Source organism: the organism of the source record quoted next, unplaced genomic scaffold (assembly GCF_019419815.1).
Source record: "Pyrus x bretschneideri cultivar Hongxiangsu unplaced genomic scaffold, Pyrus_bretschneideri_v1 Contig10, whole genome shotgun sequence".
Classification (NCBI taxonomy): Eukaryota; Viridiplantae; Streptophyta; class Magnoliopsida; order Rosales; family Rosaceae; genus Pyrus; species Pyrus x bretschneideri.
In genome coordinates this window covers 3,294,881-3,307,668 of record NW_025999391.1, presented here as the reverse complement: position 1 = coordinate 3,307,668, position 12,788 = coordinate 3,294,881, and the positions used below count along the sequence as shown (strand labels likewise).

Here is a 12,788-nt window from a genome sequence, read left to right as displayed (position 1 = left end):
CTTGTTGCCTAATTTATTTATTTATTTTCTGTTTTCTTGTTGACATCGTGCGGTGAGTCTAGAACGTTATCCAACATCAACCTTTATATCACTAATTGAGTGAAAATGAGAGATGAAACAAATCCTCAATGGCAATAATGCTCTACTTTGAATGCTTTAGTGAGAGCGAGGAGGCCCGCATTCATGTTGGTGGACGACTCTGGCGTTATAATGTTAGGAAGACCGAATTTTTAAGTTAAATTTTACAAACTAAATGATGTGGATGTTGATGACTAGATTATTACTTTAGTATTGATTAACGTGTTTATTTCCTATTAATGATACATCATTGAGTTTAAAATTTTGATTTCCCTAACATTATCCGACTGTAAAAACTCTTATCAAAATATCCTACTTGCAGAGCTAGTTTTGCTTACTTGTTATATAATGGAAACGGTCACGTATTCGATCATCGTGACTTGCTCTATTATTTATTTTTAACTTTTCATCCTTCTACGAATCATTTGGAGTTTGGTTTAAACAAGTACCGAAAATAATAGCTCAAATTCCTTAGCCACCTCGTTCAAATTTTTTTTTTTTTTTTTTTTGTCAAACCAAGTTACTTATATTAAATGAAAAGACTAGTACAAGAAAAATAGATCTAAAAAACAGGCCACAACTTAAATACAAACCCAATTGCAAGAAAGAAAATACAGTAAAAAAAACTCAAAAAAGAGTCAGCTCATAATTACCTCATTTATTTCCGCCCCCCCCCCTCCCCCCCAACCCAATCTAATCCAAGCCAAATCTTTGAGCTAAATGCTAAAAGTTAAACCCAAGCCAAATTCCCCCCAAGATTTAGCTCACATGTGCGTGGACTCGCCCAATCTTGGCCCGGTCATGCGCTCAACTCGCCCCACGTGGGCTGAAGCTTTCAGCACCCGACAGGGTGGGACCCACTGTCAGCCACAATCATGAGCCCAACGGTTCTTTTGTTCATCTGCCGACTGACATTTTTGGACCGTTGGTTGATCAACGGTCCAGATTCAATTTTTTTTTTTAAATGTTATTTTAAAATACATTGAATCCAACGGTTGAGATCGAATATAATCAAATCTAACGGTAAAAAAAAAGATTTAATGACCCAAATTTAAATCCAACTGCTAAAATAATTTAAAAAAATATATTTAACTCAAAATTCACCAAAAAACTCTATACATACCTATGTATTTGTTCAAACTGTGGGAGAGGAAGAGGTCAGCTTTGCATTCCCCGTAGAGCACACATTAGCTAGCATCCGAAATGCAGATGTGTGAGCTTCTAATGAGGTGATAGACTTTGTCGGCCTACGGCATCTATCTTTCTTGCAAAGTAGTGGTCGTGATTGACAACTGCGTTCAAGATGCTTTCAAAAAGCTCTCTCCTCATCCGAAACCGTCTCCGAAAATCATGAGCAGGAAATCTTGGACGCTCGATGAAATAATCTTTCATCATTCGGTCATGACACTCTTCTCTATTACGCTGCACAAATGAATGTCTCATGATAGAACCACGATAGCTAGATTAGGCATGGTGCTCATATTGCATAAGGGAGTTTGCAAGTTCAGCTTCTACGTTGATCATTTCTGCATCCTCAATGTCAAGGCTTGCTTGGTATTGTGTTATCTATATTGCCCTGCTATGTCTTCTTCTATCACTCATTGATAAGATATTGAGGATTTTTAGGAAACAAAAACACTTTGAAAATTGAAAGATTGGTGAATATAGAGGATGATTAAAGGTTGAAAGATTGTGTGATCAACTGATATCACTGTTCTAAAAAACGCCCTAGGCAGCGCCTTGGAACCGAGACGATTTTGTGCAAAACGGCTAGAAAAATTGAGGTGACTTTAGGCGGCTAAGTGGTTTTTTTTTTTTTTTTGAAATTTTTTGAAATTTTTTTAATGTCTAAGTTCTAATTATACCTTGAAATTTTGTTAATTTTATAGAATAGGTGTGTTGTGTATCAACTTAAATTCCGGGATGCTAAAGATAAGTATCTTACATTACTAAATTTCCTTATTTTCCTCCTATTTTCCATTTTATGTTGTTTTAAATTGTGAACTTGTTGTACATGTGTCATCCTACAATACTCCTCAATATGGTTATATGGCATATATGCTTAATGTGTTTTTAAATTTTGGACTTGTTGGATACTCTTTTTGCATTTCATCATTCTTTTATTATCTTATCCATGGATTTCATACAAGTATAATCTTTTGTAAGTGTCAATATGCACCTATTTACAAGATATACAAGAAATTTACCTAAATCCGCCTAGCCGCCTAGATGCATAGGCGCTAAGCGCTAGCCTGCCACCCGACTAGCGCCTAACGTTTTTTAGAACCTTGACTGATATTCAATTTGTGTTTATATAAAGGATGATTGAAGGTTTCAGTTTCATGTGCGTAGGTTTATGTTTCATGCGTTTCATATGTTTTGTATGTATTTTGTATGTGTTTCGTGTGTGTCATGTGTTTCACATATGTTCTGTGTGTGTTTCATCTCTATCATGTGTTTTGTATGTGTTTCACATGTGTTATATGTGTCTTGTGTGTTTTATGTAATTTGTGTTCATCTCTATCATGATTTTCATATTCTTCCATAGTGTTTCATGAGTTTCATGTATCGATTTAGTGATTTTTCAATATTTATCGGAATTTAAATATTTTTAGATTAAAATGTTCATAAAATTAATTTGTGATAGTCTACATAATTTTTTTTTTTAAAGTAAATTTAAGAAAAAAAAATTAGCCTAAGTTCATTTTTTAATAATCCCGGGCTAAAATTTTAGGCCAGAATGATTAGAGCAGAAAAGTTGTTTCTGGGCTAAAAGCCAAATTTTTTAGCTAAAAACTATATTTTCCAGGCTAAAAAATTTGGTTTTTAGCCCAAAGGTTGGAGATGGTCTTAGGGACTTCTACCACCACCTTTGAGTACTCATTTAAGGAAGGGAATCTTTGTGTCCCTAAAGGAATATTGCCTCAAATGGGAGAGTCCTTATAGTAGAATCCCTAAATTTGAGGTTTTTACAATTTTATGTGATAATTTGATTAGGTGCACATTTTTGTTTATGTTAACATTATGTTCTCGTAACATATTTTTGTGAATATTTTAACCAAAAAAAATTCAAATTCTAACACTAATTTTTTTCTTCACAAAAACGTAACTAGAATGAGTGAATTGAGTACGAGTGAACTGAGTATCTGAGATGAAGTTGTGGTAAGTTTTGGTTAGATAATTTGGTATTTATAGGAATGATGAGAGAACAAAATGAAAGAGTAACCCAAATTGAAAATATTAATATTTCAACAAAAGCATTATGAAAAGAGAAAACAAAAGAATTTGAAAACTAACATAAGAGAGTAACCTAAATTGAAACGGTTTTTTTAATTGGAACTGTTAATCTTTCAATGGTAAAAAAATTTGAAAAGCAAGAATCAATTTGAACCTTTCCATTTTAAACGGTTGAAAAGAAAAGAAAAAAAGACAATGCCATGTGACTAGGACCCATGCCTGTTTTTTTACTTAAATTGTCCTATTAGGTCCACCATTTCAGTCCATATAGAGTCCCTAAATATGGGTACATACACCAAGTATCCGGCAAGTTCCTATACTTTAGGGACTCACTTTCCGATCCATTGGAGATTCATTTTGTCCCTATATTTATTTTATACTCATTTTATACGGTGGTTGTCCCTATATAGGGACTCAACTGGAGATGCTCTAAATTTGGAGAGGAAACAGCAGCGTCTAACAAGTTAGTTCCACCACGATCGCAAGGCTACCACAACCAAGAGAACAAACCAACAAAACAATTGCATCAACGGAATATGGGGGTGAGCAAGCCACTTGCGCATTGAGTGCTCCCATGATCTTACCAAATAGTCCTAAAAACACTTAAACAACACACAACACCAAAGTGCGCTACTGAAGAGAGGCCTTCGATAGGTTAAGTAGCAGAGGTTGATTGTTGAAGACTTATGACATCACTGACATGAAATGACAACTGAGTAAGAAAGAGACATGAAAGCCCAGACTTGAGACAAACTCATAAAATTAAGACAAAAACTCAGACGAGGGCACCAAATCAAGGGCCAAAGCCAAAAAGAGAAGATAAATAAAGACTATAACGACAAAAGACTAAAAGGAACATGAAAAGTTGGCACAAGGCCCCGAAATCTTAGAGACGATCATGTTCTCAGCTCCTAAGTGTGTAGTCTTAAGATCCTACTCTCTTGAATGATGATTATCAAACGGCCCCTTAACGTCTTTGAGTGGATTGATTGACAAATCAATTTGGAAGGAACATTCTAGTTTAATAGGATTTGTGATCTTTAAAAATCCCAAACACCAACGTCCGAAACTCCAAGCAAGCAAGGGAGGCTACTACATGAGGACCTCAAAATGAGATTCATCCTTAAAAATCTCATATTCTTTTGTTGTGATCAAGACCTAGTGCCACCATGAACACGCTGGTGTGGTGGGTGTGGAGCAGTCTTGTCATTTTTCTTTTTTTGTTGGTGGGAGTGGTGTGTTCGTATTTCAGGGTAATTTAGTGAAAAGTGTGTTGTTTTTGTAAAAATTTAAAATTCAAAATTTTAATGAGGTGTAGATTGAAATTGGAGTGAACTCAAAAAAGAAAGGTGGTGGTGTTTAATTTATTTTTTTATTTTTTTTAACCGACGATAGAATAATCTACATTAAACTCATCAAAACTATAAAAAGGGTGATTCAAATAGAAAAACTTGGGTTCAAATACAAATGTTCTTAATCGAGTGAGCTACAAATCACTTCCTGTTGTGGTGTTTAAATAGAAAAACGTTATAAAAAGACCTAGATGTAGTTTGTTTATATCCATTTGATTCGATGATTATTTTACGTTCTCCTATTCCTTTTAGGAAAATCCACTCCCATTTTCCTATTGGGATTAGGAAATTCCTAGACCGCCGTAAAATGAAAGCACATCCAATCCTAATCCTCAATTATAAATACAGACTTTTCCCTTCCATTAATTACGTTACAAGCTACAATTCCTATCTCTTTCCGCATTCGATCACTCTTTCAAGTAGGAGTTGCTTAGAAAGCAAGTTAGGGTTTCCAAGTTAGAATTCTACAACTTTGGGATCGGAAAGATGGCTTCTCTAGTTATGCGTCCTGCAAAGGCGGAGCAATTCGACTTCCTTCAACTCAGGCAGCAACTGAAAGAAAGCATTCGCATGAAGAAATCAGAAGGCTCTGCTGTTGCTCATGGCTGCTCGGTTAATAGTACTACTGATGATAACAAGAAGAAATTGACTTTCGACAACTTTGGATCCTTCTTTGGCCCCTCGGAGCGTGTCATGGCCAAGAGAGCGCACGAAGAGATGAAGGATTTCATGCCGGAGTTGAAAAAGTTGGCGTCTAGGGTTCTGAACTCCGGTGACAAGGCTAAAACCGCTGCAAATAGCCCTGTTATTAGCACAGCATTGAAGTGTAAAAACCTCAAGGAGTCCCGGGATTACTCCTTTTTGCAATCGGACGGTGCACAAAGAAGGAGAGCCTGAAGAAGTTGGCAAAACCAAACACACCTCGGCAAAGTCAGAACCTTCTTCAACAAATCAATGTAGCACGAAACCAATGCCGAAACAGAAAAAATCTGTCTCGAAACATCCCATCAATTATCGCCTGAAGGAGGAGCGTCCAGAGGATGTCATTGGCAAAGCCTCCTCGACAAAGTCAGAATATTCTTCGACAAAGCAGGGCTTGAGGCAAACAGGCTTGAAGCAAACAAAGCAATCTGTTGAGCCGAAAAGTACAGCAAAACCAATGCCAAAACCGAAAAAATCCATTTCGAAGAATCAGGTCAAAGACCGTGTGAGGGGGGAAGCAATCAGTTGATGTTTCTTCTGTGATCCAGGAGATATTCGGACACAATCACAAGCGCCCTAGGGCAGACGATGATGGTGATGATCTTGCGATGGTGTCCAGTTTCGATAACATACTGAAGGAAGAAGGGCAGAGTGCAAAAATTGCTATGGAGGAAGACGAAAAAGAGTGGTTGCTGCTCGAACATGAGAAGCAAGAAGCAAGGTTAAGAGCAGCTAAGAAGCTGAAGATTAAGACCAAATTTTCCAAAAGCTGATGTTGCATTTTCTGTTGCATTTTCTGATTGGAGATATAATTAGGGAATACCAAAAAATGTTTTAAAATTACTAATTAGATTTGCTAAACTTGTTTTAACAAAAATAGAAAGGGATGAACTGTGCCATGAAAAATGATTAAATTTGGTGGAATTTTAAGGTACAACGGATACATCAAGAAAAATACATGTACAAGGATAACTTGTCAATCAAATAAATAGGTCGAAATTTGTTGCACCTTTCAAGTGAAGAAAATCTAGACCTATAACTCTTGCGTTGTAGCTTGAAATCAATCTTATAATTCACGAGCATTTTCCTGCCGCCTTGAGAGAGTACATTTTGGTTAACAGCACTTGATTCATTGTCGTTTTACCAGACTATCGTCGCATTCTTTATCTATTTTCCCATTCTCATCAGCGCTTTCGTTCTTTCGCTTACTGTCTTCAGACTTGAACGTCCAACCGAGAAACTGAGTCTCTGAGTCTGAGAACAGAGAGGTCGGAGCTGCTTCGTAGTATGCTAGTGGAGCCGACTTTATTCTTCGTCTCACCTGCAATATAGAGTCAATGCAGTGAACTAACATGCCTCGGAATGAAACCATCAAAGGCATACCAACAGTAGCTTTCTACAACTTAACTTCTTGGGATGCAAGTACCAGTTTCCACTATATTTTTTTACTTTTAACGAAAAATTTCAGGAATGCATAAATTCTAATATATACTCGAGGAATTCCAAGACAAGGTAACAAACCTGCTCTCCAAATATTGTCGCATATGAACCTGAGCTAAAATCTCCAACTGATATCTCAGTAGTTTTGGCTCTAACTGTCAAATTATTCTCGAGTGACAAAACAAACCTAAGAGCAAAGAAATAGATATCAGGAAAAGTCAAAAGGTATAAATGACCATACAATAATCACACATGATCAGGACTCGACCATGAACCTTGAAACAGCAGGGCAGTAGTAGTGATGGAGGGTATCAATCTCCCACAGTGAACGTCCTGTTCAAAAAGAGATGAACAAGTAAAAGTTATTTTATAAGTGAAGCTGAAAAATTGAAAAGATTTGGTATGAGGTAATCACATTTGGGGGGAAATAAATACTTACTCATGGCATTTGATTTCATAGAATCAGTTTGTTCATTATCAAAAGGATCAATGCCTGATTTTTTTATTGACTTATCTGCCGAACCAGTTACAGTGCCATCCGCGCCATCAGCAACCCTCTGTTCTGCTTCTGGATCATCTTTCACAGTTTCACCGCCACCTCCCTGCACAAACATCAATCTCCTCATATACATGAATGAAACAAGAAAAACAAATATAATACTCACTAATTCAGATCAAGAGGATGGTAAATTCATTGACAAAGAAACAATTAAAGATTGTTGTCATACCCGATTCACCAAGCAATTGATTGAAGGATGTCTCCGTAGAAGATTATGAACCAGCGCAATAATAACTTACGCTCCAGACGGAGGAACTGAAATTCACAGCCTACTCAATTTCTTGGCAAAAGCCGCAGCCAAATATGCAGGAAGAAGTGGCGATTTTAAGCAAGCATCTACAAGCTGCAAATCAAATAGAACAATTGTAAATTAACCAATTCGTTCAATCTGAATATTCAAAACCAATTAGTCCTATATGGCTTGTGTTATAGAAGTTTAACTTTAGACCAACTGTTACTGCAGTAATGATTAGTATTACCTGAAAAAACTTCGATGGATGTTTTGCCAGAAAAATAGAGGGAACCAGTAATGCATAAAGTTTCCCATAGAAGTTGGGGTACTCTAAACCATGTTGCGTCATGAGGATGAAAAGACTGCTAAGAGCCATGACGCTGATAACACCACCAATGTCATACGATATAGTTAAGAAGTCGCTGCACATTGTAAATATTTGAGATGTCATATGATTTTATAGAGAAGTCACAGCATGCTGTCAAGAAATGAACTACAATCAAAGTCACAAAAGACAAACTGAAAACATAAATAAAACACATTTCGGAAGTAAATTTACCATAACAAGACAGGGTTAGCTAGAAAAGGAATGACTGCCTTATGGAGTGTAGCAAGAACCTGAGCATCAAAACACAGCCTGGTCAGAAAATAGTAGAGAATAAAAGCAGAAAACTATCACTGCAAGGTAAACGTATTTAACAGACAAACTAGAGGAAAATAACATTTAGTCTTTTTGCTAGAGGCTCAAGAGGCAGAAGTCACAAAACCAAAGCGCATGAGAAGTGCAGTACCATAAAGCAGATACTGCCTCTACATACTAGAACAGCTTTCCAGATAAAGAAAACAAGTATAATTCTAATTAGAGTTGAGATGTGAAGAGCTTCAGATACAAGGGGAGAGAACTAATGGAGTAGCGCGTATGAGTCTTACCTCCTTGTACACATCAACTGGAAGTGGTAACCTTAGAAATGATAACCATGCTTTGGTAAATTTTAATTTCATCTTTTTGGCAATATTGGCTGCAGACAACACCTGAAGACATTGTGAATCATTAGGAATCTAAAATTTTAATATCATAAGAAAAGTATAGATGAGAACTTAGTGAAGGGAATACACAATTAATTTTGATAGTTGAATTGACACATCTAGATTACCTTATCCTTATGCTTCTCAGTCTTGTGCTGTTTACCATCTGCTTTCAGATTCCCAGAAAGGTCTTCATATTCACCTTTATACAAAAATCTCATCGATAAAAGAAGAAAACTTAAAAGCTCAAATGATCACAAAAGTAAAAGATGAAATACAATAGGAAACAGGGAAGAAACTAGTGCTCATAGTTATCACTTATCACCATGTTAACTAGTATGAAATTCAGACAAGGCATGCAGATACTCTAAAAAAGTAAAAAAAAATAAAAAATAAAAAAAAATGCTAAGCAATCATACAGGAAAACCACACATTCACTCACATACATCACTGTGTACTTGTATGGTGAAACTATGAGAATAGTCTATTAGAAGAACCGTCTTGAAGCAGAAATGGCAGTAAATTGTCAGGACTTGAAGAAACTTTTCTCTCATGCCATCATTTAATCACGGAAACATACAAAAAAAGAAAAGAAAGATAACACTTCCTTCCAATGTTTATGGAAATAATTATCCATGTATTACTCACTCATTCCACTACTTATACAGTCAAATGAACTGAAAATAGCATCTTTACATTTCATTAAGTTAAATAAGAATGTTGGGCAATAATCATGTTGGAGCCCATAGCAAGGATTGACTAACTGATGCATACTCTATTTTCCGTTTCGGTAGGTGATTAACTTATCCATCATCATTAACAAAGTCCTCCACCAAAAGAAAAAGTATTAAAAGGAAGCAAAGTATGAGTTCAACTGCTTAATTACTGAGTGAGAAGGCAGGGAACACTAACCTGATCCACTCCAGATCTCATGATCAGTTTTATCAACTGAGCTTTCCAGAGAGGGGATGTGTGATATCAAATAATGAATCTTGTGAATTAATTGATCCATGCTGCAAGTAAATAATTTTAGCCATCAAAAGCTAATAAGTTAACACATCAACATATTAAAGAATCCAACACGTATGCATGCTAAACATAAATTCATTGACTCAATCACAAAATAAAAGAATAGCACAGATGAAAATGGACTTTGAGTCAAAGAAGAATCCAATATTACATAGAGGCATACAAAGATCCAAGTAACGTAAAAGTAAAATGTTTAATTCCAAGAAATCTTGATCTGAAACCAAAACATCTACACATATTGTCAACAATCTGCATATGCAGAATGTAACAATAACTTCAACACTTGCCATTATGTCCGACTCAATCAGATCACAGAAGGCAACACATTCTATATTAGGGTCATGTACATCTCTTAACAAGAGAAGTTCAATGAGAGAATAAGAGAACAGAAATTTCCTAAGCGATAGCATTATACTAACCTTTCAATAGGATGCTCCCCATCTTTACCGTCTGTCTTGACGTTTTTATCCTCTAAGAGGGAGATAGAAATCAACAAACCAACTAAGATAACTAATCAACAAACCAACTAAGTTAACTAATCAACAAACCAACTAAGTTAACTATAACATTGCCACTACCCTCACTCGAAAAGATGAAAAACATAAGTTTTTGTAAGAAACACAGCAGAAAGTACCAGAAATCCCATTTGCATCCAGAACTTTGGAAAGCTTTTCCAAGCTAATGTAGGTAAAATAACTGCAAGAAATAGATGCAACAATTACAACACTTTTTAAGTGGCCAGTACCACAAATTTCCACAATAAAGGTTCCAACAAATAATAGAAGTTCCTAAGAAATATCATAATTCCTAAAATTAACGGAATGTGATCTTACCGGATGAGAGCAAGTCTAACAACAAATCAACTGCTGACGAGTGTAAACCTATCAGCGATAACAAAAAAATTATAACTTACTATTGAAATTACAACAGAGAAATATGAAAAATAAAACTCAAACTAAGCTTTTGGAGAATCAATACAACTTACAATACTACGAAGCAGTCTATGGTACATTGCAGAGTGAACCTTTCCGCCATTTCCGAACTTCACAAATTCCATTATCGTGTCCAACACCACCTCCTAATCACATTCAGAGAATCGAATTCTAAAATTGAAATCATACTTGTACAAAAACAAAAGAGAAAAGAACTGACATTCAAAAAATCAAAAAGCGACCTTGAGAGTTTCATCAGATTGGGTAGAAAGCAGGACTTCGACGAGGGCCTCAACGAGCTCGTCGAACTTGGAGCGGGGCCAGGTCCGGTATATGAAGTCGGGGTCGTCGTGGGAGCCATCGGAGGCGGAGGGCTTGGAGGAGGAGGGAGGGAGGTCGGGGAGGAGAGGGGTGAAGAATGACTGGAGAGAGAGGAGGGACTCGACGATGTACTGAGGCGGCGAGGCCGGGGAAACGAAGGAGAGGAGCTTGGGGAGGTTGTTGATGTGGGCCCGAGAGGAGAGGAGCTCGTTCCCTAGGGTTTTGAGGTCGGAAAGCTTGGTGGCTTTTTGCTTCTGCTTCTGCTTCTGCTTCTTGGAGAGGATTGAGGCCATGGCTGCTTCTGCTAAAAGCTCGGCGGGAACGGAACCGAAGGGGACTGTGTAGAGGAGGGTTTAGGGTTTTAGGAGCGAGACGACTTCAATTCTCTTAGAACGACATGTCGTAATAGGTTGGTATATAAATATATATATATATACACGCACACTTTTTTCTGTTAAAAAAAAAAATAACTGTGTCCTCAGGCATTGCCTTCAAATTTGCCTTCTTGATTTTCAATTTGATTCTTATGCACAATTTTTCAACAATAAAAAAGCATACCAACTCGCTCCCAACGATCAGATGAACAAAAATAACTCTTATTTTTACAGACAAAAATATTTAAATAAATAGACAACTTACGTCAATAGTTTCGTTACACACAAAGCTTATAGTAAGATCAACTGAACAAATCGAATTCGATTGGACATATATATCAGAAAGAAATTCAGTAGTAACTACTACTACATCTTCCGAAGTCATACATATTAGAAGTATAAACAAAGTTACTTGCACCTTACCACCATTAACTGCAATGTATTTGGCCTAATGAACAAGTTTGTTCATTTCTTAGCCGGCGCCGTCCCCGGGTCACTTGCTGTTCCTCAACCTCCTTCTGGGCTTCCAGTCACCAATGTGCTCAGAAGTATGACAACGTGTTGGTTTCCAAAACCCGCACGGAGCGGGTGAATCAAAAACGTAGCAGCAGCACATTTGGCGGTAGCATTCATGAGGCGTTGTTCTGAAAAGGAATTTCACACAGAGGTGCCTTGAATGCGGTAATCTCTACAAGCAGCCCGCCCTCTACCACCAACAACAGAAATATCATCGGAAATCACGGATAATTTGGATAGCGGAGTCAGCGGCTCAGATGGGTCGAAATCTAAGACGAAACAGTCCTCCACATTTTTCCAATTGTTTAACATCAACATTGCTTGTGGCACAAGGAATGCTGGAACAAGATGAAGATGGAGTTTTCTTGATTGTTGCCACTCTCCTTCTCAGTTCTTGCTGTCATCATCCTGCCTATGTCGCTTATGATTGCGTCCTTATGTTTCCTTAATCATACTGTTTTTAACCTGATTATCGTTCAAGAATGGTTTTTGGTCCAGTACTTCTAGCAAGGAGGAATACCAAGTCTCCAAATTTGAAGGGCTAGATGCCGCCCTCTTTATCTCCGGCATGAAAGCTTTCATCCCTTCATTCAATCTTTTCAACATGACAGGCTTCCAGGGGCCAAAGTGGGATCCAAAGTTGTCGAAAGGAAATTTCTTGTTATCGTTACTGCCATAGTGTTGGTATTTGACAGTTTACTAACTCAATACCAAAATATGTGGGTGATAAGTTTACAAACTCTATCACACCTCTTTCACTTTGCACTCTCAAATAAAATTGGACAAAGAAAGAAATAGAGAAAGGAGGGAAGCAACAAGCTTTGGCTAAACACTTGGACTTTGATATATGAAAAGGTTTACAAACTATTGGAATAAGAAAGCTTACAAGCTTCTTCACAATTGGAAGTGGGATTAGGATGGGATGATTTACAATGCTTGAGAACTTGGGTATTTATAGCAAACCAAATGATTAAACTAAGATTATTTATT

At 36.9% G+C, this 12,788-nt stretch overlaps 1 protein-coding gene and 1 pseudogene across 1 annotated transcript; one reads left to right on the top strand and one right to left on the bottom strand.

Annotated features, from left to right (window-relative positions):
- Positions 1 to 5,637: 5,637 nt before the first annotated feature.
- On the top strand, positions 5,638 to 6,142 carry LOC125470313. The gene is made up of 2 exons (XM_048569206.1): positions 5,638 to 5,874; positions 5,918 to 6,142. Exons 1-2 carry the CDS (start codon positions 5,638 to 5,640, stop codon positions 6,140 to 6,142), a joined length of 462 nt encoding a protein of 153 aa, XP_048425163.1.
- Positions 6,143 to 6,483: 341 nt separating this feature from the next.
- LOC125470311 lies at positions 6,484 to 11,230 on the bottom strand (annotated as a pseudogene).
- Between the last annotated feature and the right edge of the window lie 1,558 nt (positions 11,231 to 12,788).